Genomic DNA, 27,277 nt, shown 5'->3' with positions numbered 1-27,277 from the left:
GAGTGCATCTGTACGCACAGTGAGGCAAAGGCTTTTGGAGGATGGCCTGGTGTCAAGAAGGGCAGCAAAGAAGCCACTTCTCTCCAGGAAAAACATCAGGGACAGACTGATATTCTGTAAAAGGTACAGGGATTGGACTGCTGAGGACTGGGGTAAAGTCATTTTCTCTGATGAATCCCCTTTCAGATTGTTTGGGGCATCCGGAAAAAAACTTGTCCGGAGAAGACAAGGTGAGCGCTACCATCAGTCCTGTGTCATGCCAACAGTAAAGCATCCTGAGACCATTCATCTGTGGGGTTGCTTCTCAGCCAAGGGAGTGGGCTCACTCACAATTTTGCCTAAGAACACAGCCATGAATAAATAATGGTACCAACACATCCTCCGAGAGCAACTTCTCCCAACCATCCAGGAACAGTTTGGTGACGAACAATGCCTTTTCCAGCATGATGGAGCACCTTGCCTTAAGGCAAAAGTGATAACTAAGTGGCTCGGGGAACAAAACATCAATATTTTGGGTCCATGGCCAGGAAATTCCAAAGACCTTAATCCCATTGAGAACTTGTGGTCAATCCTCAAGAGGTGGGTGGACAAACAAAACCCCACAAATTCTGACAAACTCCAAGCATTGATTATGCAAGAATGGGCTGCCATCAGTCATGTGGCCCAGAAGTTAATTGACAGCATGCCAGGGCGGATTGCAGAGGTCTTGAAAAAGAGGGGTCAAAATATGTTGGGTGCAAATATTGCAAATATTGACTCGGCATCAACTTCATGTAATTGTCAATAAAAGCCTTTAACACTTATGAAATGCTTGTAATTATACTTCAGTGTTCCATAGTAACATCTGACAAAAATATCTAAAGACACTGAAACAGCAAACTTTGTGGAAATTAATATTTCTGTCATTCTCAAAACTTTTGGCCACGACTATTATTAGCGACCACAGAATGTATTTACCTGGTTGCAATCTGTTTATGTGACATCTCATTATCCAGAAAACCAGTTTACACCCTTCAGTGATGTCATTATTAGGCTACGCACTCACGCACTGACTGGTTCAATGGAACTGGTTTGTTCTTGTTTGTGGATCTGTGATTTGATTTTGTATTTCGTCCTCATGCCCTGAGGGGACTTAATCAAAGTTACAGATTGTATCTTTTACATGTAGTTTAGAGTTCGAGTTACGAAGGCTTCTGGAAGTGCACCCTTGAGCTGCGACTCTTAACATGTTACAGTAACACGTGCCCAGAGTACTCCCGCTCACATCTAGCCTTCCTCTGTGCCACACTTATCAATTTATGCTTAAATGTTTAAAAGGCAGCAGAGGTTTACAACTATGCTAGCTAGTAGGGTATTCAGAGGCTAATGTATTACTTTCCTGATTAAGGACCCTAAATTGGATAAAGTGGGACCAGCAAACATTAGCACAGATTAACTTAGTTTAGTTTACAGTCCCTTTCCCGGGGATGAGTTACCACGACAATAGCATACAGAAGTCAGCCGTCCTATGTCGGAGGTTATCTCTACCCAGATTAAGCGAAGTGTGTGTGTGCGTGCGTGTGTATGTGTGTGTTTGGGGGGCTGCTTGACATAAGACTTGCGAACAGGACTTGATGGGTGGGTTTTACATATCATTGTGTACTTTGGGCTTTGGGGTATTTACGTTGGGTTGTTGAACCCTGTAAACTGGAGTTAGGGATCTATGGTCACAACACAAATACACTGAATAGAAACATAAACGCAACATGCAACAATTTCAAAAATGTTACTGAGCTACAGTTCATATAAGGAAATCTATCTTGTGTGACCACCATTTGCCTCATGCAGTGTGACACACCTCCTTCGCATAGAGTTGATCAGGCTGTTGATAGGGGCCTGTGATAGTGGCCCGGACATTTTCAGCTTCCAGGAAATGTGTACAGATCCTTGCATTATCATGCTGAAACATGAGGTGATGGCGGCATATAAATAGCACGACAATGGGCCTCAGGATCTCGTCATGGTATTGCTGTCCAATCAAATTGCCATCGATAAAAGGCAATTGTGTTTGTTGTCCGTAACTTATTTACATTTTAGTCATTTAGCAGATGCTCTTACCCAGAGCAACTTACAGGCGCAATTAGGGTTAAGTGCCTTGCTCAAGAGAACATCGACAGATTTTTCACCTAGTCGCAACGTTGACATCAGCAAACCACTCGCCCATACGACGCCATCTACAGTTGACACCGGGATTTAAACCCGTGAAGAGCACACTTCGATGCCAGTGGCCATCGAAGGTGATCGTTTGCCCACTGACGTCGGTTACAATGCCAAACTGCAATCAGGCCAAGACCCTGGTGAGGACAACGAGAACGCAGATGAGTTTCCATGAGAAGGTTTCTAACAGTTTGTACAGAAATTCTTTGATTGTGCAAACCCACAATTTCATCAGCTGTCTTGGTTGCTGGTGTCAGACGATGTGGAGGTCCCGGGCTGGCGTGGTTACACGTGGTCTGCGGTTGTCGGTCCGGTTGGACATAGTGGCAAATTCTCTAAAATTACGTTGGAGAAGGCTTATGGTAGATAAATTAATATTCAATTATCTGGCAACAGCTCTGATGGACATTCCTGCAGTCAGCATGCCAATTGCATGCTCCCTCAACTTGAGACATCTATGGCATTGTGTTGTGTGACAAAACTGCACATTTCATAGTGGCCTTTTATTGTCCCCAGCACAAGGTGTACCTGTGTAATGATCAGCTTCTTGATATGCCACACCTTTCAGGTGGATGGATTATCTTGGCAAAGGATACATGTTCACTAACAGGGATGTAAACAAATTTGTGGACACCATTTGAGAGACATAAGCTTTTTGTGCATATGGAACATTTCTGGGATATTTTATTTCAGCTCATGAAACATGGGACCAACACTTTACATGTTGCCTTTATATTTTTGTTCAGTATAGTTTGTCATCATGTTTCATTGGCACATTAACCCTGCAGGTGTGCCTTTATGCTGCATTTGAGTACAGCCATCAGGCTACTGAACAGTGGGAACTAGTGACAATACATAGAGAACAACTCTGTATATGACGAGATGTATTGAAGTTATGTGTGTTAAGATGTGTTGTATGCCATGAACATGTGTCAAATTATGTTGTGTTTGTCTTAGTCCTGTAACTAGTTTGCCCACTATCTTGTGTTGAATATTGCATCGTGTATCGCATCATATCGGAGATCATATTGTATATCCCATACCATAAACTGGGTAGTTTGGGTCCTGGTTGCTGATTGGATGAAAGAGCATTTTTTTCAGCTGTGTGTATATCAGACAATATACCACGGTTATGATGCAAAAGTACTTCTATACTGTTCTTTTTATTTCAGTAACCAGTTTATAAAAGCAATAAGGCACCTTGGAGGTTTGTGGTAGTATGTGGCAAAGAGGAGTGCCTGGATACTACTGTATCCAGGCACTCCATTTGTTCATTTTGGTACAGTGCGTCACCTTCTCTGATTATCAGCTGTTTTCAAACACAAAGCATACCGGTATTACATTTTTGAAATGTCATAAACTATAAAACATATTTTTGCAGAACCAAAATGCCGTACTGTTTATGCAAGAACGGGTATTCAGACAAGGCCAATGTCTTCTTCTTAACACAGGTTTCATCATATCCAGGGGAGCATCAGCCACGCGTCCACAGTCACCATGGTGGAGGCTAAACTCGCTCGACTCTTCCAGTCAGAGTACCTCGCTCTGTTAGAAATGTTTCAGTAAGTATAGAGTCACATGGTGACTCAACAAATAGCAAATATGAGCATATTGTAGCAGCTAGATACACTACATGACTAAAACTATGTGGACACTTGCTCGTTGAACATCTCATTCCAAAATCATGGACATTAGTATGGAGTTTGCTGTTATAACAGCCTCCAGTCTTCTGGGAAGACCTTCCAATAGATGTTGGAACATTGCCGCGGGGACCATTCTGTCACAAGAGCATTAGTGCGTTCAGACACTGATGTTGGCAGATTAGGCCTGGCTTGCAGTTATTCATCCCAAAGGCGTTCGTTGGGGTTTAGGTCAGGGCTCAATCAGTCAAGACAGTCAAGTTATTCCACACCGATCTTAACAAACCATTTCGGTATGGATCTCGCTTTGTGCACAGGGGCATTATCATGCTGAAACAGGAAAAGGCCTTCCCCAAACTATTGCCACAAAGTTGGAAGCATAGAATTGTCTAGAATGTCATGTAAGCTTTCCCTTCACTGGAACTACGGGGCCTAGCCCGACCCATGAAAAACAGCCCCAGGTAGGGTTGTGGCTGTCACAAATGTTCGTCAGCTGGTGATTTTCAAGAAAATACCTGTTGGTCTCACGGTAATTGACAGTTAATTAATATAAACACATTTAGCATCTGGATGCTTCCACACATAGCCTACAAGCCACTGATGCAGACCTTTGGAACATCTACATTTGAAAAAGTCTAATAAATCCATGCTATATAGCCTACACCTTCACAATAAATCCATGATTTATTTTAGACAGGTCTAAAGAAGCATGATATGAAGAAAATGTATTCTATTTCAGAAGTACAGAATAGCATACTCTGAGCTGTCCTTATGTTAGGTCCTGGGGCCGGATACACAAAACCTTAAGAAGAAATTTCTTCTTACATGACATTTTTTCCTTAACTATAGTCTAACTTCTTTGGACTGCAGGGGCAGTATTGAGTAGCCTGGATAAAAGGTGCCCATTTCAAACGGCCTCGTACTCAATTCTTGCTCGTACAATATGGATGGAAAACACTCTCTAGTTTCTAAAACCGTTTGAATTATATCTGTGAGTAAAACAGAACTCATTTTGCAGCAAACTTCCTGACAGGAAGTGGAAAATCTGAAATCGATGCTCTGTTCTAGGGCCTGCCTATAAATGTGCTTGATATGTATTAGTATACATGCACTTCATACGCCTTCCACTAGATGTCAACAGGCAGTGAGAGAAGAAATGGAGTGTATAACATGATCTGAGGTCGAATAAAAGCTCTTGGCATGACGTGACCCCAATTTCCTGTTTTCTGGAACGCGCGAGAAGGGACCTGGTATTGCCTTCTGTAAAGCTGTCGTTATAGACGACTAATATCTCCGGCTTTGATTTTATTTGATAAATGTGACAATATCATCGTAAAGTATGTTTTTTCAATATAGTTTTATTAGATTATTTAATTTTTTTCGGGACGTTAGGCGTGTTGCTTTGTCTGCGTTTGTTCACGAAGGAGAGCTTTGCGCCACTTTGCTAGCTTTCCGTGCTAATTGACTGGAGAAGAGGACATTCTAAAACCAAACAACGATTGTTCCCGACAAAGGACCCCTTGTACAACATTCTGATGGAAGATCATCAAAAGTAGGACCCATTTTATGATGCTATTTCATATATCTGTCGAACATGTGTACTAGTAGTTTGCGCCCAGATTTTGGGCACTCTCTCGCTATAACTAAGCTGGATGTCGTAATGAAGTTATTTTTAGAATTCTAACACGGCGATTGCATAAAGAACTAGTGTATCTATCATTTCCTATACAACATGTATTTTTTAGTAACGTTTATGAATAGTTATTTGGTCAGAATAGTTGAGTGTCATAAAAATATCCGCACATTCTGGGAAAAAGATGCTACGTTAGCACAATGTATAACCACTGATTTCAGCTCTAAATATGCACATTTTCGAACAAAACATAAGTGTATGTATAACCTGATGTTATAGGACTGTCATCGGATGAAGCTTATCAAGGTTAGTCAAAAATTATATATCTTTTGCTGGTTTGTTACGATCGCTAACTTTTGCTGCTGGTAAATGGCTTGTGTTTCTGGCTATTGTGGTAAGCTAATATAATGCTATATTGTGTTTTCGCTGTAAAACACTTAAGAAATCGGAAATATTGGCTGGATTCACAAGATGCTTGTCTTTCATTTGCTGTACACCATGTATTTTTCAGAAATGTTTTATGATGAGTATTTAGGTATTTCACGTTGGTGTCTGTAATTACTCTGGCTGCTTCGGTGCTATTTGTGACGGTAGCTGTGATGGTAGCTGCAATGTAAAACTGATTTATACCTCAAATATGCACATTTTTCGAACAATACATAGATTTATTGTATAACATGTTATAAGACTGTCTTCTGATGAAGTTGTTTCTTGGTTAGTTTGGTTGGTTCTTGGTTAGTTAGGTTGGTTTTGTGCATGCTACCTGTGCTGTGAAAAATGTCTGTCCTTTTTTGTATTTGGTGGTGAGCTAACATAAATATACGTGGTGTTTTCGCTGTAAAACATTTTAAAAATCGGATATGTTGGCTGGATTCACAAGATGTTTATCTTTCATTTGCTGTATTGGACTTGTTAATGTGTGAAAGTTAAATATTTCTAAAAAATATCTTTTGAATTTCGCACCCTGCACTTGAGCTGGCTGTTGTCATAAGTGTACCGACACCGGGCTTGCAGCCATAAGAAGTTTTAAGAAGAAAGTTAAGAAACATTGCTATTCCTCAATAAAATTATTGGAAATGTTCTTAAGTTTCTTCCTAAGAAATAAGTAAAGAAGGAATGGGATTCACGAAAATATTGCTTTAGAATTTCTTCTTGGAAATGTACTTAACTTTAGGACAGCTAAACCCTTGTCTTGAGACGAATGGATACTTTTGTAACCATAAACGTTTTCTTGCGCCACAGACAGAGTTGGCTACCGGATATTTATATACAGCAAGAATACAAATTAAACACGCATTATCTAGCTAGGTAGTAATTTACAATATATTACCATATTCTTGAAGTGTTAAAAAGCTAGCGCTATGTTGTCAATTTGCAAAGAACAACTTGGCTAGCTTAGCTAACATTTACATTGTTAGCTATGTTGGCTATAATGTCTTTACACTTTAGCTAGCTAACGTAGCTAATTAACTTACCGGTCGCACAGTCCCTCTACCACCATCTCTATGATGGACTACACCTTCTCCTCCAGCAGGTCCACATGAATGGTCTCTCAGCTCCCTTCTTCTTAGCAGTCGACTTGATGTCGGACCACTTCTTTTTTACGGCGTCACTGTCTCTTGCCATACCCCCAACGGCAGAGACAGACTTGCCACTCTCGCCCATCCTTTCTTTTTGGTCTCTGCAGTGACCCCGCAGTTATCAAGTCTCCCCAACAGCAACCTTTTCCTGGGTGCTAAACTCAGCAAAAAATAAACGTTCTCTCGCTGTCAACTGCATTTATTTTCAGCAAACAGCAAGTGTAATATTTGTATGAACATGACAAGATTCAACAACTGAGACATAAATTTAACAAGTTCCACAGACATGTGACTAACAGATATTGAATAATGTGTCCCTGAACAAAGGGGAGTCAAAATCAAAAGTAACAGTCAGTATCTGGTGTGGCCACCAGATGCATTAAGTACTGCAGTGCATCTCCTCCTCATGGACTGCACCAGATTTGCCAGTTCTTGCTGTGAGATGTTACCCCACTCTTCCACCAAGGCACCAGAAAGTTCCCAGACATTTCTGGAAGGCATGGCCCTAGCCCTCACCCTCCGATCCAACAGGTCCAGACGTGCTCTTTGGGATTGAGATCCGGGCTCTCCCCTGTCCATGGCAGAACACTGACATTCTTGTCTTGCAGGAAATCATGCACAGAACGAGCAGTATGGCTTGTGGCATTGTCAGGCTGGAGGGTCATGTCAGGATGAGCCTGCAGGAAGGGTACCACATGAGAGAGGAGGATGTCTTCCCTGTAACACACAGCGTTGAGATTGCCTGCAATGACAACAAGCTCAGTCCGATGATGCTGTGACACACCGCCCCAGACTATGACGGACCCTCCACCTCCAAATCGATCCCGCTCCAGAGTACATGCCTCGATGTAACGCTCATTACTTCGACGATAAACACAAATCTGACTATCACCCCTGGTGAGACAAAACCGCGACTCGTCAGTGAAGAGCCCTTTTTGCCAGTCCTGCCTGGTCCAGCGACGGTGTGTTTGTGCCCATAGGCAACGTTGTTGCCGGTGATGTCTGGTGAGGACCTGCCTTACAACAGGCCTACAAGCCCTCAGTCCAGCCTTTCTCAGCCTCTTCCGGACAGTCTGAGCACTGATGGAGGGATTGTGCATTCCTGGTGTAACTCGGGCAGTTGTTGTTGCCATCCTGTACCTGTGTGATGTTTGGATGTACCGATCCTGTGCAGGTGTTGTTTCACGTGGTCTGCCACTGCGAGGATGATCAGCTGTCCGTCCTGTCTCCCTGTAGCGCTGTCTTAGGCATCTCACAGTACGGACATTGCAATTTATTGCCCTAGCCACATCTGCAGTCCTCATGCCTCTTTGCAGCATGCCTAAGGCACTTTCCCGCAGATGAGCAGGGACCCTGGCCATCTTTCTTTTGGTGTTTTTCAGAGTCAGTAGAAAGGCCTCTTTAGTGTCCTAAGTTTTCATAACTGTGACGTTAATTGTCCACCGTCTGTAACCTGTAAACGACCGTTCCACAGGTGCACGTTCATTAATTGTTTATGGTTCATTGAACAAGCATGGGAAACAATGTTTAAACCCTTTACCATGAAGATCTGTGAAGTTATTTGGATTTTTACGAATTATATTTTAATAATTATCCTGTTAGGCGGGCTGTCCCGATATCGGTACACTTATGACAACATCCAGCTCTATTGCAGGGCGCGAAATTCAAAATCTATTTTTTTTAAATATTTAACTTTCACACATTAACAAGTCCAATACAGCATTTGAAAGATAAACATCTTGTCAATCCAGCCAACATGTCCGATTTTTTAAATGTTTTACAGAGAAAACACCAGATATATTTATGTTAGCTCACCACCAAATAAAAAAGTGGACAGACATGTAGCAGCAGCACAAGTATGATTCAAGTAGCATGCACAAGCCAACCTAACTAACCTAGAACCAACCTAAACAACCTAGAAAAAACTACCTCAGATGACAGTCCTATAACATGTTACACAATAAATCTATGTTTTGTTCATAAAATGTGCATATTTTAGCTATAAATCAGTTTTACATTACTGCTCCCATCATAGCTACATCATAGCTACAGTCTGAAATCGCACGGGAGTAGCCAGAGAAAATACAGACACCAACGTCAACTACTAATTACACCTCATAAAACATTTCAGAAAAACATATGGTGGATAGCTAATGAAAGACAAAGATCGTGTGAATAGAGCCAATATTTCCGATTTTTGAAGTGTTTTACAGTGAAAACACAATATATCGTTATATTAGCTTACAACATTAGCTAGCATACGGCAGCATTGATTCTAGTCAAACGCTAGCATAGCACAGTTCGACAGATATATGAAAAAGCATCCCAAATTGGGTCCTTATCTTTGTTGATATTCCATCAGAATGTTGTAAAGGGGTCCATTGTCCAGTACAGTCTTTAGTTGGGTTCCAGAACGAACTATTTCCCTCTTGGGTTAGCAAGCACAATGGCCGTGCGGCGCTAATCTCTCTTTCTTCAAAAAATTCTTCCAAAGCATCACGTCTAAAGTCCAGAATAAATTGCAATATAATAATTAAAGTATATTGAAAAAACATACTTTAGGATGAATTTGTGACATGTATCAAATAATATCGTAGCCAGAGGTCATATTCACCTTTAACGAGCGTATTCCAGGAGCCGAGTCCAGGTTCTACTTCGCGCCCAGAAAAAAAAATAAAGTGCGCAAGTCTCACTACAAGATGTTGTGTTCAGCCCCTGGAAGAGATATTCAACTGCTTTTTCCTCTCACTTCCGCATTACACCCAGATGAAGGCGTATGACGTGTTTCTACGGTCCTAAGTGACATGACCTTTTATAGACAAGGTCTTAAAGAGAGACATCGCATTTGGAAATCTCAATTCTGGATTGGAAATGGGCTGTAAAAATAGTTCTGTTCAACTTAGAGAAATAATTCAAACGTTTTTAGAAACTATAGACTGTTTTCTATCCAATAGTAGTAAATATATGCATATTGTAAGATCAAATATTTCTTAAGAGGCCGTTTGAAAATGTGCGCATATTTTCCAGTTTTTTCAATATTCACCCTGCAGCCAGAAGAGGTTTTAAAGACAGGGTCCTGAGAGAGGGACGTTTCTTTTTTTGCTGGGCTTATTTCATCCACCATCACTTCAATCTCTTTTCCTGGTCATCCATTTTAGATTTTGATATAGCTAGTCTGATGTCTATAATGTGTGAAAAATAACAAAATAACCAAATCCGATCATCCCTGTCACGTAGGCTTATTTATTGGTTTCAAGCACGTCGCTAATGTCAATGCAACATAAGAAGATATTTACGTAGTTCTTAAGAAATATATTTACGAAGTTCCTAAGAAAACTACAAATTCCTAAGAACATTTTGAAAAATTGCATTTACGAACTATCTTATAAATTTATGAACTTCCTATTTTTTTCCTTAACTTCTTTGGGGTAGGGGGCAGTATTTTCACGTCCGGATGAAAAGCGTGCCCAGAGTAAACTGCCTGCCACTCAGGCCCAGATCCTAGGATATGCATATAATTAGTAGATTTGGATAGAAAGCACTCTGAAGTTTCTAAAACTGTTTGAATGATGTCTGTGAGTATAACAGAACTCATATGGCAGGCAAAAACCTGAGACAAAATCCAAACAGGAAGTGGGAAATCTGAGGTTTGTAGGTTTTCAACTCTTTGCTTATCCAAGATACAGTGGAAATGGGGTCATGTTGCACTTCCTAAGGCTTCCACTAGATGTCAACAGTCTTTAGAACCTTGTTTGATGCTTCTACTGTGAAGTGGGGGCGAATGAGAGGAGATTGAGTAAGGTCTCTCCCAGAGTGCCACAAGCTGACCATGCGCTGACCATGCCGTTCATGTGAGAGTTAGCTGCGTTCCATCACATTTCTGAAGACAAAGGAATTTTCCGGTTGGAACATTATTGAAGATTTATGTTAAAAACAACCTAAATATTGATTCTATACATCGTTTGACATGTTTCTACGGACTGTAACTGAACTTTTTGGACTTTTCGTCCGTATTTTCCTGTGGACTTGCACGCGCGTCGTGAGTTTAGATTGTGTACTGAACGCGCGAACAACAAGGAGGAATTTGGACATAAAGTATGGACATTATCGAACAAAGTAAATATTTATTGTGGAACTATGATTCCTGGGAATGCATTCTGATGAAGATTATAAAAGGTAAGTGAATATTTATAATGCTATTTCTGACTTATTTTGACTCCAACATGGCGGATATCTCTTTGGGTTGATTTGTCGTCTGAGTGTCGTACTCAGATTATTGCATGGTTTGCTTTTTCTGTGAAGTTTTTTTTAAATCTGACACAGCGGTTGCATTAAGGAGAAGTTTATCTAAAGTTCCATGTAAAACACTTGTATCTTTTATCAATGTTTATTATGAGTATTTCTGTAAATTGATGTGGCTCTCTGCAAAATCACCGGATGTTTTGGAACTACTGAACATAATGCGCCAATGTAAACTGAGAGTTTGGGATATAAATATAAACTTTACCACACAAAACATATATGTATTGTGTAACATGAAGTACTATGAGTGTCATCTGATGAAGGTCATCAAAGGTTAGTGATTAATTGTATCTATATTTCTGCTTTTTGTGACTCCTCTCTTTGGCTGGAAAAATGGCTGTGTTTTTCTGTGAATAGGCACTCACCTAACATAATCCTTTGCTTTGCTTTCGTCGTAAAGCCTATTTGAAATCGGACACTGTGCTGGATTTACAACAAGTGTATCTTTAAAATGGTGTAAAAATACTTGTATGTTTGAGGAATTTTAATTATGGGATTTTTGTTGTTTTGAATTTGGTGCCCTGCAGTTTCACTGGCTGTTGACGAGGTGAGACGCTACCGTCCCACATACCCTAGAGAGGTTAAGAAACTTCTTAGGTTTTTTCGTAAGTAATATTTTGTGAATCCAGACCCTGATCTGGCTATGCCAAATGACTATGGGCTACACTAGTTCATTTAGCAGACAAAATTTGCTTAAAATTCATTGGCATTCATTTATAGTATGAAGAATACAATTATACAAATCTGAATAAAATATAAATATTTTCTCCAAATGATTTGAGGGAGTGCGCACATGCGGCTATTTTGTGTTGAGCAGTTAACAAAGAAATAGGCACTTTCAATATTGTTAATTTGGAGTTATTAATTTAACTTGAGTGGTTCTACAATCGTTGGGCTATATGTTTTGATTTTCAATACATTGTAAGGCTGCATGATGCAACTCTAATGATGATTTTTTTTTAAAGTCGCTTGAAAGAGATGAGCTCTGCTTTGTTTTTTGCGCAGGCTGTACACACTTCATTAGTCTCTCATTCACAATTTGACAAGCATTTGATAATGCCTCGAATTTCACGGCGGCATCCCCTTTGTGGCCATAATGCACCCCAAAATAATCCATGCCTTTTGCAGCCAGTGGCAGTTTTTCCCTTGCTGTGTTGTGCCCTTCTCCTTGAGTGCTGCACGCTTTTAAGCACCTCTCATTCACATGGATCTCCATCAAGTGATCTGGTCTTTCTCACAGGCTACAAGTGAAGACAGACACATCGGGGATGCCTGTGTTGCAGCTAGTGTTAGGAGAAGACGGTGTTGTCAGTGGAGAAGGCACTGTGACCAAACTGCGTGCGTCTTTACCCAATTCCGAGGTGCATATTGAAGATATTGGAAGAACTGTCCATAGTACAAAAGTCAACCAATTCTATTCTGTGCAAGAAATAAATATTCTGAACATATTAATACAAATTAATACAACCACTAGCATCAAAAACATTTTTACGCAATGTGGCTGACGTAACAGATCAGAACGTTTAGCTTAAAATGTTGATAAACTATTAGGCTATTTCTTCACATTATTATAAGCGCAGCAATGCGCACATGGCAGTAGGCTATAAGGGCAAACGTTCCATTAGCGGGAAAACACCATTATCAAAAGTGACTGCAAATGTGATTATGCATGTAATGCTTTTATTATAAAGGTGCATTTTTATGGGGAAAATGATCTTCCCCAAACTTGAAACTCACGCTGTTTATGTCTGCCAGTTAGGCTCTAAACCCCTTGTAAAGAGAATTAATGTTATTTGGCCACTTTAGTTGTGATTACAAACCATCTCAAAACATATATGCATATGGGCTAGGCTACATGACGTGTGCAACTATGATTCAAAAAATTAACACAAAAAAAGGCAGTTTCTTATGCTAGGCATCATTCAGTGAAAGGCTAATATTGTCACCCATCAGACTATTCTTGACTTAATATTGTCATTACATATACCAAATAATATATGTGTGAAATTTTGTTTTGATTTAGAATGGACCATTATCATGCACCTGTCTCGAAACAGGGGCAGTGGAAAAAATAGATTTCATCTATGCACTTTAAAAGCGAATGGAGAACACTTTTCCTGTGGTTAATTTTCATGCCAGCCAGGTAGGCTATACTCCTGTTGTAAAGATAAACAATGTGCTTAATATTAGGAAAGTTGAGAAATAAATATAGTAGGACTAGCCTATAGAAAGCCGATGGGACCCTCCTATTTTTAGTAGAGGCCATCAATTGTATAGCCTATAGGAATGTTGCGCAACATGAGCTCATGGGCTCTCATGAAGTGTTTGATTTTCGAACATATCTTCATTGATGTCAGAGCGATTAGACTAGAGGGACAATAGAGTGCTGAGTACCAGGCAGTTAGCAAGTTTGGTAGGCTACTAATGACCATCAGCAGCATCATAGTTTGGAGAAGCCTAATTGCAGTGACAAAACGGTCACGTGGAATATGACTGCCTTTATGACTCTTGACCGCTGGTGTGGCCTTAATACGATCACCGCAACAGTCCTAGCCCCAGACCATTATTCCCCCTCCACCAAACTTTATAGTTGGCACTATAAATTCAGGGCAGATAGCGTTCTCCTGGCATCCGCCAAACCCAGATTCGTCCGTCGGACTGCCAGATGGTGAAGCGTAATTCATCACTCCAGAGAACGCACTTCCACTGCTCCAGAGTCCAATGGCGGTGAGCTTTACATCACTTCAGCCAACACTTGGCATTGCACTTGGTGGTCTTAGGCTTATGTGTGCGGCAGCTCGGCCAAGGTAACCCATTTCATGAAGCTCCCTACGAACAGTTCTTGTGCTGGCATTGCTTCCAGAGGCAGTTTGGAACTCACTAGTGAGTTAGACCCGAGGACAGGCGATTTTTTTTTTACGAGCTTCAGTACCAGATAGGCCCATTGTGACCCACCACTTCACAGTTGAGCCATTGCTGCTCCTAGACATTTCCACTTCACAATATCAGCACTTACAATTGGCCGGGGTAACTCTAGCAGGGCGGAAATATGACAAACTGACTTGTTGGAAAGGTGGCATCCTATGACGATGCCATGTTTAATACACCTGTCAGCAACGGGTGTGGCTGAAATAGCCGAATCCACTAATTCGAAGGGGTTCACATACTTTTGTGTAGATAGTGTATGGTCATCTCAGTTGGTTCCTGTCTTTCTTTCTTTATTTCTCTCTCTGTCTCTCTCTTTCAATGTGCTTTCCAACAGTTCATTCAACAGAACATAATGGGGAAAGCGATACATTTTATAGTTTCAGATATACACTGAGTATACAAAACATTAAGAACACCTGCTCTTTCCATGACATAGACTAACCAGGTGAATCCAGGTGAAATATATGATCCCTTATTGATGTCACTTGTTAAATCAACTTCAATCAGTGTAGATGAAGGGGAGAAGACAGGTTAATAAAGAAGGATTTCTAAACCTTGAGACAATTGAGACATGGATTGTGTATGTGTGCCATTCAGAGGGAGAATGGGGAAGACAAAAGATTTAAGTGCTTTGAACAGGGTATGGTAGTAGGTGCCAGGAGCACCGGTTCGTGTCAAGAACTGCAACGCTGCTGGGTTTTGCACACTCAACAGTTTCCAGTGTGTATCAAGAATGGCCCACCACTCAAAGGACATCCAGCCAACTTGATACAACTGTGGGAAGCATTGGAATCAACATGGGCCATTATACCCGTGAAACGGCTTTTGACACGTTCTAGAGTCCATTCCCGGACGAATTGAGGCTGTTCTGAGGGCAAGGGGATGCAACTCAATATTAGTAAGGTGTTCTTAATATTTGGTATACTCAGTGTAGAATAGTTTTGAGAATGAGGCTTTGATTCTAGCCCTTCTGTGCAGCAGTGAATATAGATATACCATCTCTGCTCTTTCTCTCAGTGTTGTGTTTTAGTGAACCAAGCCTCCTCTTTACCCCTTTTCACTACCTTTCTCTACATTTTGTGTCTCAATATGATTGGGATCACACGCATTTCACCATAGTCATACCTCATTAAGAGCAAGCCCTTAAAGTATATAGTACCTCTTCACTTTAGGAAATGAACCAGCCTATGTCCGCTGTTCCTTGCTGCTTTTCAATAGAAAACAACCTCTCCAAACTCAAAGCCCAAGCTGTCCTAATGTTAAAAAACCCCGTAACAGACCCAGTCCCAAACGTTTGTGATTATCTTGAACTGTGAACTGTGAATATATACGTACTTGACACAAATGTTGAGTGGAGTTCAACATGGAGGTCAGTGAAATAATACATCTGTCTCATTAACATTTGTCCTGGTCTTATTGCGGTGTTTTGTCTCTCCTACAGGAGCATTGATAAATGCCACAGGAGGGTGGTGAGCCAGGAGGAGTTTCGAGCAGCGATTGAGAGCAGGTATTTTGTCCCTCTCCTGTTCCTATCGTATGTTTTGGCTTTGTTGTATTGAGGTGCCCTTTTTAGAACATCCTTGGATTGTCCAGCTAATTTAATTTGAAGTGCATTGTTGTTTCACATACAGTACCAGTCAAAAGTTTGGACACACCTACTCATTCCAGGATTTTTCTTTATTTTTACTATTTTCTTGGCCAATTGTGCGTCTCCTCATGGGTCTCCCGGTCGCGGCCAGCTGCGACACAGTCCGGGATCGAGCCTGGATCTGTAGTGACGCCTCAAACACTGGAGTGCCTTGGACCGCTGTGCCACTCGCTGTGCCACTGTGCCACTTTTTTATAAAAAAAGTATATTTCACTGTGTAAATTCACTGTAGTATTAGGCCTAATATTTAGCTAATGAATGGGTTGCATACTGTCTTCATGGTTCTCTTTGAAATTAGCACCCTGCCTCTCAACTGCCTCTCAGCTACAGCTATTCATCTTAGCTCTTGAAGTCCCAGGAAAAGCTAGATTACAATAGCTTGTTGTAGGCTACACTTCATTTTATTTACTACTGCTAGCATATTGAGGAGAGATTCCAGCTTGATCTTGCTTGCTAAATGTACACGATATGAGTAGCCTGCTAATGTACCTTTCTGGACCTTGTAAACTGTCGAGAATAGACCCATAACTGATCCAAATGGTTACATAACCAGGCCTAGGCTGTTATTTCCGCATGAAGCATTCAAAACAGGACGTTTGAGCGGGAAAATTCAAATTAGCCTACATCACTGCAGTTTACAGCCCTAGACAATATTTGTGTACTCACTTGATAACAAAACATTCCTCATTGCATTATGTTGTTGTATCCTAGGTAGAATAATTGTCTTGTCTAAAAACGTAGGCCTAATCAATAGTGGAGTTTTGCGTATCTGGGACTCCAGAGCGCAGCCTGGAAGAACGCACAGATCTGCCATTTAATATTTTTGTTACTTTTTTTTCTTACACTTTGACGCATCAATATTTATAGCCCTACTATTTATCTAATGAATGGCTTAATATGTAGCTGATATTTAGCTTCTTACTTCGAATACACATCTGTAGCCTCTCTCTTCTAGCTGTTCCTGTGCGCACTATAGGCAACGCAAGCCTCTCCGCTATTCCTCTTCACGTGAAATCGCAGGAAAATCTATAGGCTACAAAAGCTATAGGACATATCTTTTTAGCCTTTTTTTATAGTAGGCCTTTTCGTGGCGAGAAGCAGGCTTGCTCTTGCAAATTGCTGAATGTGAAATAGGCCTAGGCCAAACGAACTGTCGGGGAAAGTTAAGGAGCGTTGGTGTGATCACTGGCAAGTGATGAGAACATTGTAGCATTAATGCAGGGACAGCCAGAGAGAAAGCACCTCGAAAAATAAGAACCAAACGAATTGACAATCATTAGAAAAATGGAAATCATGATGACATAATGTCAAAGATGGCTTAACAGCGTTTGTTGTTGATTTGCTACATTTATTGAGTTAAGAAAAAAAGTCATTACATGTACATTGAATAATTATTTGCAGTTGTCACTATGACAGTGAACATAACCTGAAGCACTGAATGGTCTGTGTTACCACCGATTTACAAGTTTTCTTTCTGAAAAATGTAGTTAATTTAATCTGATTGCCATGACTTTGTCCACACAGGGCATCCGAACACACAAAATACATTTTAATGACTTTCATTACATTTTGGGTGTTTTACACCTGTGGTATTCCTGTCAAAATGACCGGTCATTAGATATGAACGGGTGAGACTACAATTAGTGAATAAAATTGAGTTCAGGCACTTGCCCATTCATCAGATGGACACACTTCCTCTCCCAGACCTCCACATGCATGTGTGTGGAAAACACACACACACACACACACACACACACACACACACACACACACACACACACACACACACACACACACACACACACACACACACACACACACACACACACACACACACACACACACACACACACACACACACCTCACTCCCCTTCTTGGCTTCCATGGCAACCCCCACGGGAACCTTCCACAATATAATCTTTCCCCCACGGTAAACACACCTGTTGGCATTCTCTCAAACAATCGCAACATTGTTTCAATGATATATAGAACTTTTCTCGCAGCTCTGGTATACAAGGCTTTTTTGAAGTCTTGCTCACAATTCATTCTGTGGCAGCACAATGACCAAACGATAACTGTGTGTGAGGCTCTTGATCATATCTTTGATCATGACACTGGTGAGGAGGAGAGAGTCATTGTTAAACTTTGACACAAAGTAGTCTGTGATAAATAGCACAATATTTTATTGTCAAAATATATATTTGTTATTGTCAAAATAATCCATACATTATGTTTCTTTTTTTTTTTTTACTTTAAAACGAGTTGTATGAGCTCAGGTTAATGAGGCCTACAGGCCATAAATAGCAAATAGAAGTTCAAACTTGTAATGTTCACAAGAACATAAGTTGATAAAAAATATCTAACACAACATTAGGTGATAATATATGTATTATTATGGATTTATAATCAGCTATAACGGGGCGGTCATTTTGTACCGGGAACACAGATTTGATGAACATGAAACGAACACAACAGCAGAGCAACAGCGGGTTAATATGCCTACAGCGCACAGTAGGATGCGTGAATCAGTTGACTGACAGGTATAGGACTACTGCAGAATGATAAATGGCAAAGGTCCGCTGGTGTGGATGCTCGCCAACGTTTATAGTTATGGATAATTTGTCGTTATAGTTATCGTTATAGTTATCATCCTTGGTGTGGATGGCCCTTTAGGCTATACCTTTTAAACTTTAAGCGTTTACAGGCATTGGTTTTACTAGAAGATATCTCAAAGATATAGGCTTAACTATCTCACTATGTAAACTTCTTCCGCTATCATTAATACTAATTATTTCAGCCAGATGAGCAAGCACACGACGCTTCTACTGAAACTTCCATTTCTAGTTGAATTTGATTAATTTGATTACATTACACCTATGTTGTAATTATATCTGAACCATACATTTATTTTTTGCTTAAATGATTGTGAAAGATGTCATCAATGATCACACCTTTGATGGGATAAAAATGATGGAAATGTGAAATCAGTGTAACGTACTGTAATTTACAGTACTGTAGCATGTTACATTCAAATGGCAATTTTGAAACATGTTTCTTTAATTTTCTTGCTATTGAATTAACCCGTGTTGTTGAAATAACTAAATTGAGAAGATATCATTATTTTGTGTTTAGGTGATAAAATCGAGGATCTCATGGTATTCCACAGTAAACTTATATTTTGGATCAATGGTTGTGATGTCTCCCAGCAAAAATTAATGCACAATAAGGTTTTGAACATACAACTTGCTGCGTTACAAGTGTTACCAGTTTGGAGTTTTGTAAATAGTTTAGAAAATTCACAACATACTTGTGAAAATAGCACCAAAGCGATTGAAAAAGACAGTATATGTCCTCATGTAGACTAGATGAAGGTGTCTTCGTCTATATAACCCTCAACCATCCAGATATGTTGTTTAGAAAATGCCAAACTAATCTGTGCTAAGTTAGTTTGCCTCTATGTGTATTTCTCCGGTTGACTAGTTTGAGGTGTACTGCATGTGTGTGTGTGTGTATATATGTGTGTGTCTGCCTGCGTGTGAGTGTATGAGCATATCTTTGTGTGTGACATCGTTGTGCACCATTAATCCTCTGATTGAGAGAGGATGTGTCCATCTCAATGTGATGGCTGGAGAGAGAGCTGATTGACCCTTGACCCGGCTGTGTGGGGCGCGGAGGGGGCCTTGTCAGAGGGCTGATGACCAGCGGCTGCTCAGGGGCATTGTGGGCCATGGCTAAGTGACTGGGCCGGATGACCACCCTCTGTTCTGACCCAATGCCTCTCTTTTGTCCCCCCTCCAACCCTTTTCTTGCACCGTTAACCCCTCTGGACACAAACATACACACACACCCTCTCTAGATTCGGCCTGGAGGTCGCGGAACCTGAGTTTGAACAGCTGCTGGACAGGCTGCCCCTGGACAAGGACGGAAATGTCCAGTACCCTGTCTTCATGGCCGCTTTCGACACAAGGTAATCCCCCCCGACTCACCCCCACCCCTTCTCTCCTTGACCACTCCACCATCCCTTCACTGGCGTTACCTTGCCTCCCCCTTTCTCTCTCTCTCTCTCTTTCTCACTCTTTTACTCTCTCTCTCTCTTTTATTTTCTCATTCTCTCTCTTCAGTGAAATCTCTTCACTCTGCTCCCTGAATGCAGCTTTAAAATGTAGTACGTCTTCACCCATTTCTTTTTATTTGTTGTTAATTAGCTCTGTCTCCATTTTCGGCACATGTTGTAAACCTCCCCTAAACCAGCGATTCTCAACTGGTGGACCCACATTTTGGATGTGGGAGGTTTTGAATGGGTTGCGAGTGTCTGAGTAAAAATAGGACAAATACTACAGTCGGAACTTAAATGACTAGGTATAAAATGTGTATAAATGATACTGAACCTATATTTTAAAATAATTTATTCTCTCAACTATTTTGTGGTCTCAAAGCAGTGAGCTTAACATTCTTCATCGAGAATATGGGAAAAATGTAATTATTGACAATGGAAAAGGTGGGACTATTATTCCCTTGTAATATAATTTGTACATTTACTATCAATATAGGATTAACCAAAGTTTCCAGATTGCATTTTTGCAACAACAAAAAAATCATGCTGCGAATATTGGATTGTGACTGAGACAACCTGGTTCAATTTGGGTCCTGAGGCAAAACCAGTTGAGAACTACTGCCCTAAACCACTCTTATATACAAATGGTGAAGTAAAGGGTTAAGGCTCTACAATTAACTAACATAGATCCTCTTTTAGTTATTGGTCTTGCACACTCATTTAGAAATCCTAAGTCTTGAATCAATCCTAGGAAAATCATAGAAGATCATAAAGTAATGTCAAATTAAGTACAATAGTAGCCAGTAAAGTTTTATGGAGAGGTTTATGGTCCAGTACTGTTCATTTATATTTATATATAATCATCCTCCATAACCTTTCAAACCTCAAAATAAACTAATATTGCTCTTCTTGCTTGGTTCTTTTTTTGGGGTTCATAATGGAATACTGAATATAACCTTTTTTGTATTTTACATTCCTGTGAAACATTTTAATTCAAAGGATAATCATAGAGAATAAAAAAATATATATGTTTAAACATATTTTGTACAAATTCAAAAAAGTTTTCAGGAACTTGGAAAAAAACATTGGAGTCGTATGTATTCCCACCGCTGTAGCTTATTGTTTTTGTTTGCATCCTGAAACATTGCTGACATTGACAACTTTCAGAATAATATTCCACACTCAATTATTTGTTTTGATTTTCACATTTTTTAATATTCCTTTTAGACTGCAGAAGGCCAGTCAAAACATTTATTTTATTTCACCAAGTAATGTCTTGAATGTGGATTTGGATTCATAGTATTCAGCGTTTTTATATTGCCCTGTGTTTTAGGCACTAAGAATCACAAACTACTTGGTAGTGTGTTTTCCTGGAAGAAGAACATGATTTATGAAAAATGTTATCTACGGTATAATAATCTTTATCTGTTTTATGACAAGAAGTCATTAAGATCCTTTTTATATTCTATATGATCATATTTCACAGGGTTGGGAAGTTGTCAGTCCTTTGTACAGATGTAGGATCTTAATTTGACCTATATTGTCACAGAAAAATAATCCTGCAGATTTGAACGTTTAGTCCATAATGTTCCTCGATTGGTGTCTAGGCTATTCGCTGGCCGAAATAGGCTACATGAATGTGCACTACTGTTTATATAGCTATGTGTTAGTATTCAGTGAATTTGTGTCAATCACAAAATATACTCAGCAAAAAAGGAGTGAACAAATTAAGATCCCACATCTATAGATATCAATTGAATTCAGAGCAATTTTACTATAGATTAAATCCTGATATTACACAAATAGTTAAGTATGTTATTATTTTCAAATATATAATTTTTCATCATTTATTCACTTATTCTCAAGTTGTTCCTATTCACTTGACACAAAGTTAGGATTGAAGATATATAGGTCAACAAGGTTAAACGTGATGGGCGAGTGAGAGAACAGCATCTTATGCACGTGAACCCCCAAGTTGCCTCGCACCATCCAATGAATGGCCAACAAAAACCATCCCAGTGTAAACGTTTCTTAAATTGAACAGGGTAATGAATTTTAAACTGCTATAGTAACTTCTCCCAGACATGTGGTTTTAGTGTGTGAGCGTGGGTGGGTGTGTGTGGTTCGGATTTGTGGATGTGTCTGTGTCTCTGTGTGTGTGTGTGTATGAATGTGAGGATGTGTGAATATGTGTGTGTGTGTGTGTGTGTGTGTGTGTGTGTGTGTGTGTGTGTGTGTGTGTGTGTGTGTGTGTGTGTGTGTGTGTGTGTGTGTGTGTGTGTGTGTGTGTGTGTGTGTGTGTGTGTGTGTGTGTGTGTGTGTGTGTGTGTGTATGCACATGTGTGTGCGTGTGTGTGTGTGTGTATGGGATAAAGACCTAGAAAACCAGCCTGGCTTAGTTGACAGGTGACAAGGGTTATTTTGAATGGGGATTTTGTAATACCAACAGTGTGGAAAGGCCTGGGTACCAAGGGAGCCCTGAAAAGAGAGAAAGAAAACTTTTATGCTAGCAAAGGAGGAGAGAAAAGCCACCCGAGACTCCGGGGGACTTAGGATCTCCCTAATCAAACTGCTCCACTGTCTAGCGCGCTCATTTTTATTCAAACCGGAGAAAAAGCTAAATCATTTCAATCGGATTGATCCCCTGTGTCAGTGCCTGTGTGGTATTTTCACTCCCTTTTCTTCCTGTTTGTCCTCAACTTTGACATATCAGTCAGGCAGGGCCCTGGGCTGTCCATACAGAGGCCTGCTCCAGAGGCGGCTGAATGTTTGAAACGTTGGATAAATGGTTTTGGAATTAACGTCAGCTAATAACAGACCATACCCTTTTGGTTTGTGACACAAAACACAGTGAGAATAGTTAACAAACTTAACTTATGTTCAGACAACTACTCCAAACAACTCATGTTCTCATTTCCCTATGGTATCGAGTACAAACCTAATCAATCTCAAACAACAACTGAGACAACAACAACAATGCAGTTCAATATACGCCAGCCAATCAGTGTGCCTGTTGTGTTTCTTCTTTGGTATTACATACACTCGCAAAGGCCAGCCTTTTCAGTCCTGAGTGACATGTTTTGGATGGAAAGCAGATAACATATCAACCAGCATGAGACAAGATTCCCCTAGGTGCAGATAAAGGATCAGCCTCCCTCCCCTAATCCTAACCTTAACCAATAGTGTTGATTCACTAATATAATCGGATCATAATTGTATTATTATTTAAAGGTTGATTTATTGATTGATTTTATTTGACAGTAAAAAAAAATACATACACACACACACAGTACATACATTTTAAAAACATGGAATAACACAAAGTAAATTACTTATTTCCATTGTGGCCCTTTAAAGTGCATGGTGAAACACATTACATAGATACAGGAATTGATACATTATAGATACAGACATGAACATGGCTTCAGTCATCAGCCAGCTTTTGACATATGTATATCTTTTTTTATCTGGTTGGTATGGCTTTAAGTTGTTGTAGTAGTTTGTTCCACTCAACAGCAGCACTATATAGAAAAGTGTTCTTACCGGATAGTCTTACATTTGAAACAGTCAATGTCAGAGTCTCTGGTGAACATCTCATAATAAAAGTAAAATCATTGGATAGGTAAGCTACCTGGGAGCTGTGTCGGTAATAAGTATGTGGACCAGACCAAGTTAAATTAATGCAACCCTTTACTCTACAGATTTCCAGCCTAGCAGATTCAATTGCTCAACCTCGAAATTAGTACATAGAGTGAGTTTAAAGGTAGCAAAATGACGTAACACTTCACTCTCACACAGTCACTGCGCATGTGCACAGGCTAACTTCACACTGTGTACAGCGCGGTAGCCACGGGACCAAAACAGCAGAAGAGTTCAGCCTCGCACTTCAACGCTCATAGTTTTTGCAGAAATGTACCCACTATGCTGTTTACTTTCTTACTTTATATCTACCTCATTTTGCTGAAACAAAACAAGCTTGTTTTGACTGGTCTGTAGTTTATTCTTTAGATGTTCGGGGATGCTGGTGAACCATGACGTGCACACATAGTCAAAGTGACACTGAACTAGCGCACCTGCCAGAGTCTTTAGGATGTCGCCATCAAGACATTTTGAAAGCAGGATTTTGGCATGAATTTGGCATGAAGCATGAATTTGGCCTGCAAGGTACAACTTTGGGTAACACTTTTTGACAAAAGGTTGCTATCTGTCGTATTTACTGAAAAATGAATGCTTTAGAATTTTCCACACTTAGATCAGTTTCAACAGTGATTGGGTTAATGAGAGGCCGTAAGAGGGTGTGAAGGAGTAATTGGGATTTAAAGGACTTTAAACACCGCTGATGTGACATAGGCCCGTTGAACGGGTGGAGGCATTTACTCAGGTATACAGAGGCCACTCTCTGACTCCTGGAATCCCCCCAAGAAAGATGCAGCCAACAAAAAAAAAAGATGTCATCCTTATCCTCTGTCTCTGAGGTGGCGGCCATTACTGCTTAAACAGGCTCCGATTAAATCATCCAGTGTTTGTGTGGTCTTCCTGGTAAGGAGGAGAGGAGGGGAGAGGGAGGGAACGGGAAAACGTTCGGCTCCAGCTCAGATCCATGTGTGGGAACCACAGGGGGAGAAATCCACGCCAGGACACTTTGTCCCCCCACCGCCTCCCCCCCGCCTTCCCCCATCCCTTTTTCTCTCTGTCCATTTTTGGGGTTTTCATTTTTTATTCATAGGGTGATAGGGGTGGAGGGAAGGGTGTTGTGGAGAGCAAGGAGGCAGAGGTGTGCGTGCGAGTGTGTGTGTAGGACTGAGTGTGCGAGCGACCGTGTGCGTGTGCATATACGGATGTGTGTGTGTGTGTGCATGCAAACATATATTGATGGTTGGGGCAATAGCAGTACAACTTGGTTTTAGGCCTCGGACCAGGGCCTATGGTAACAATAACAATGGCCACAGTGTTGTTGAGGGAGTTGCGTCCAGGACTTTCGGACATTCTTCCCATGTGAGTATAATCACTACTGGGAGGTAGCTCCATTAAGGATTACCATCTCATTAATAGTATCCATGACTTTTGTTCAAAGGCTACTTGTTGTAATGTTGCCTTGTGGATGACGCCTAATCCTCTGAGCCTGCAGCTGTAGGGAAGGAGAGGGGTATATCCAATCTCTCTCTCTCTCTCTCTCTCTCTCTCTCTCTCTCTCTCTCTCTCTCTCTCTCTCTCTCTCTCTCTCTCTCTCTCTCTCTCACGCACACACTCTCTCTCACACTCTCTCACACACTCTCACACACTCTCTCACACGCACAGGGCATCTCCCAGTACGTCCCGGACGGCCTGGCGGGGATCAGGCCCCCTGAAAGACAGATACAAACAACAGTCAAATACAAAGTTCCCCCCTTTTCGGAGAAAAAGAAACATCCATTCTGAACTTCCACCCACCCTGATCCCCTCCGTAAAGCCAAAGCCTAGCCACCCTCCCCGTCCTCCCCCCAGTTACTCCCCTTCGCCCCCCAGTCCCCTGTCCCAGCGCTCCTGGCTCTCGTCCTCCCATTCAGGCCTCCCTTCTCCGACATGCACGGCACTCCTCTCAGATGGTGGGCCAGATTAGGAGTCGAACAATACAGTTTTCAATGTAAAATGTGCATCTAGTTAGGCTCTTTTTTATCCCTCCATCTCTACTCTTTTACCCTGAGATGGGATAGAGAAAGGGAATAAGAGGACTATTCACCAAGTTATCTCTGGGTGTCTTGTCTCGGCAAACGATAGAGATTTCTCTTTATCTCTCTCTCACTCTGTTTTTCAATTCGACGTTATTTACCACAGTGCAGAGGGAGCAGCAAGAATTTCAGTATCTCAGTTATGACCTGTTTTGAAGTAATTTCTCTCAGCTTTGTATACGTACTGTATATGTATCTGTATTTACAGTGCATTCGGAAAGTGTTCACTTTTTCAAAATATGTCCACATTGTTGCATTACAGCTTTATTTTAAAATTGATTAAATAGATTTTCCCTCATCAATCTACACACAATACCCCATAATGACAAAGCAAAACAGTTTTTTTTCAAATGTTTGTAAATTTAGTATTCAGACCCTTTACCCAGTACTCTTTGCTTTATCTTGGCCAGGTCGCAATTGTAAATGAGAACGTGTTCTCAATTTGCCTACCTGGTTAAATAAAGGTGAAATAAAATAAATAAAAAAACTTTGTTGAAGCATCTTTGGCAGCGATTACAGCCTTGAGTCTTCTTGGATATGATGCTACAAGCTCGGCACACCTGTATTCGGGGAGTTTCTCCCATTCTTCTCTGCAGATTCTCTCAAGCTCTGTCAGGTCAGATGGGGAGAGTCGCTGCAAAGCTATTTTCAGGTCTCTCCAGAGATGTTCGATTGGGTTCAAGTCCGGGCTCTGGCTAGGCTACTCAAGGACATTCAGAGACTTGTCCCGAAGCCACTCCTGCGTTGTCTTGGCTGTGTGCTTAGGGTCGTTGTCCCGTTGGAAGGTGAACCTTCTCCCCAGTCTGAGGTCCTGAGCGCTCTGGAACAGGTTTTCATCAAGGATCTCTCTGTACTTTGCTCCATTCATCTTTCCCTCGATCCTGACTAGTCTCCCAGTCCCTGCCACTGAAAAACATCCCCACAGCATGATGCTACCACCACCATGCCTCACCTTAGGGATGGTGCCAGGTTTCCTCCAGACGTGACGCTTGGCATTCAGGCCAAAGAGTTTCTATCTTGGTTTCATCAGACCATAAGATTGTCATGCTTATACACACACAAACATTACATTTACATTTAAGTCATTTAGCAGACGCTCTTATCCAGAGCGACTTACAAATTGGTGCATTCACCTTATGACATCATACCTATAACTCACAAATGATGTATGCAAGTCAATTTTGATCAAGCCTGTTTGCCCCTAAAGGACTCTCAGACCTTATTTCTCATGGTCTGAGAGTCCTTTAGGGGCCTTCTGGCAAACTCCAAGAGGGCTGTCATGTGCTTTTTACTGAGGAGTGGCTTATGTCTGGCCACTCTACCATAAAGGCCTGATTGGTGGAGTGCTGCAGAGATGGTTGTCCTTTTGGAAGGTTCTCCCATCTCCACAGAGGAACTCTGGAGCTCTGTCAGAGTGACCATCGTGTCCTTGGTCCCTTCCATGGCCAAGGCCCTTCTCCCCTGATTGCTTAGTTTGGCAAGGTGGCCAGCTCTAGGAAGAGTCTTGGTGGTTCCAAACTTCTTCAATTTAAGAATGATGGAGGCCACTGTGTTCTTGGGGACCTTCAATGCTTCATAAATTGTTGGT

The 27,277-nt window shown here is 40.9% G+C and overlaps 1 protein-coding gene across 1 annotated transcript in view; it reads left to right on the top strand.

Annotated features, from left to right (window-relative positions):
- Positions 1–27,277, top strand: part of si:ch211-197n1.2 (EF-hand calcium-binding domain-containing protein 6) — an 80,990-nt gene that overhangs the window by 20,729 nt on the left and 32,984 nt on the right. The window contains exons 10-12 of the mRNA XM_055923743.1: positions 3,648–3,758; positions 15,721–15,786; positions 19,784–19,894. Of these exons, the coding sequence (XP_055779718.1) occupies positions 3,648–3,758; positions 15,721–15,786; positions 19,784–19,894 (288 nt within the window). The remainder of the gene's footprint in view (positions 1–3,647; positions 3,759–15,720; positions 15,787–19,783; positions 19,895–27,277) is intronic.

The sequence above is a fragment of the Salvelinus fontinalis genome, chromosome 5 (genome assembly GCF_029448725.1).
Source record: "Salvelinus fontinalis isolate EN_2023a chromosome 5, ASM2944872v1, whole genome shotgun sequence".
NCBI lineage: Eukaryota > Metazoa > Chordata > Actinopteri > Salmoniformes > Salmonidae > Salvelinus > Salvelinus fontinalis.
Note: the sequence above shows the minus strand (reverse complement) of the source record. Positions and strands in the feature narration are given on the sequence as shown.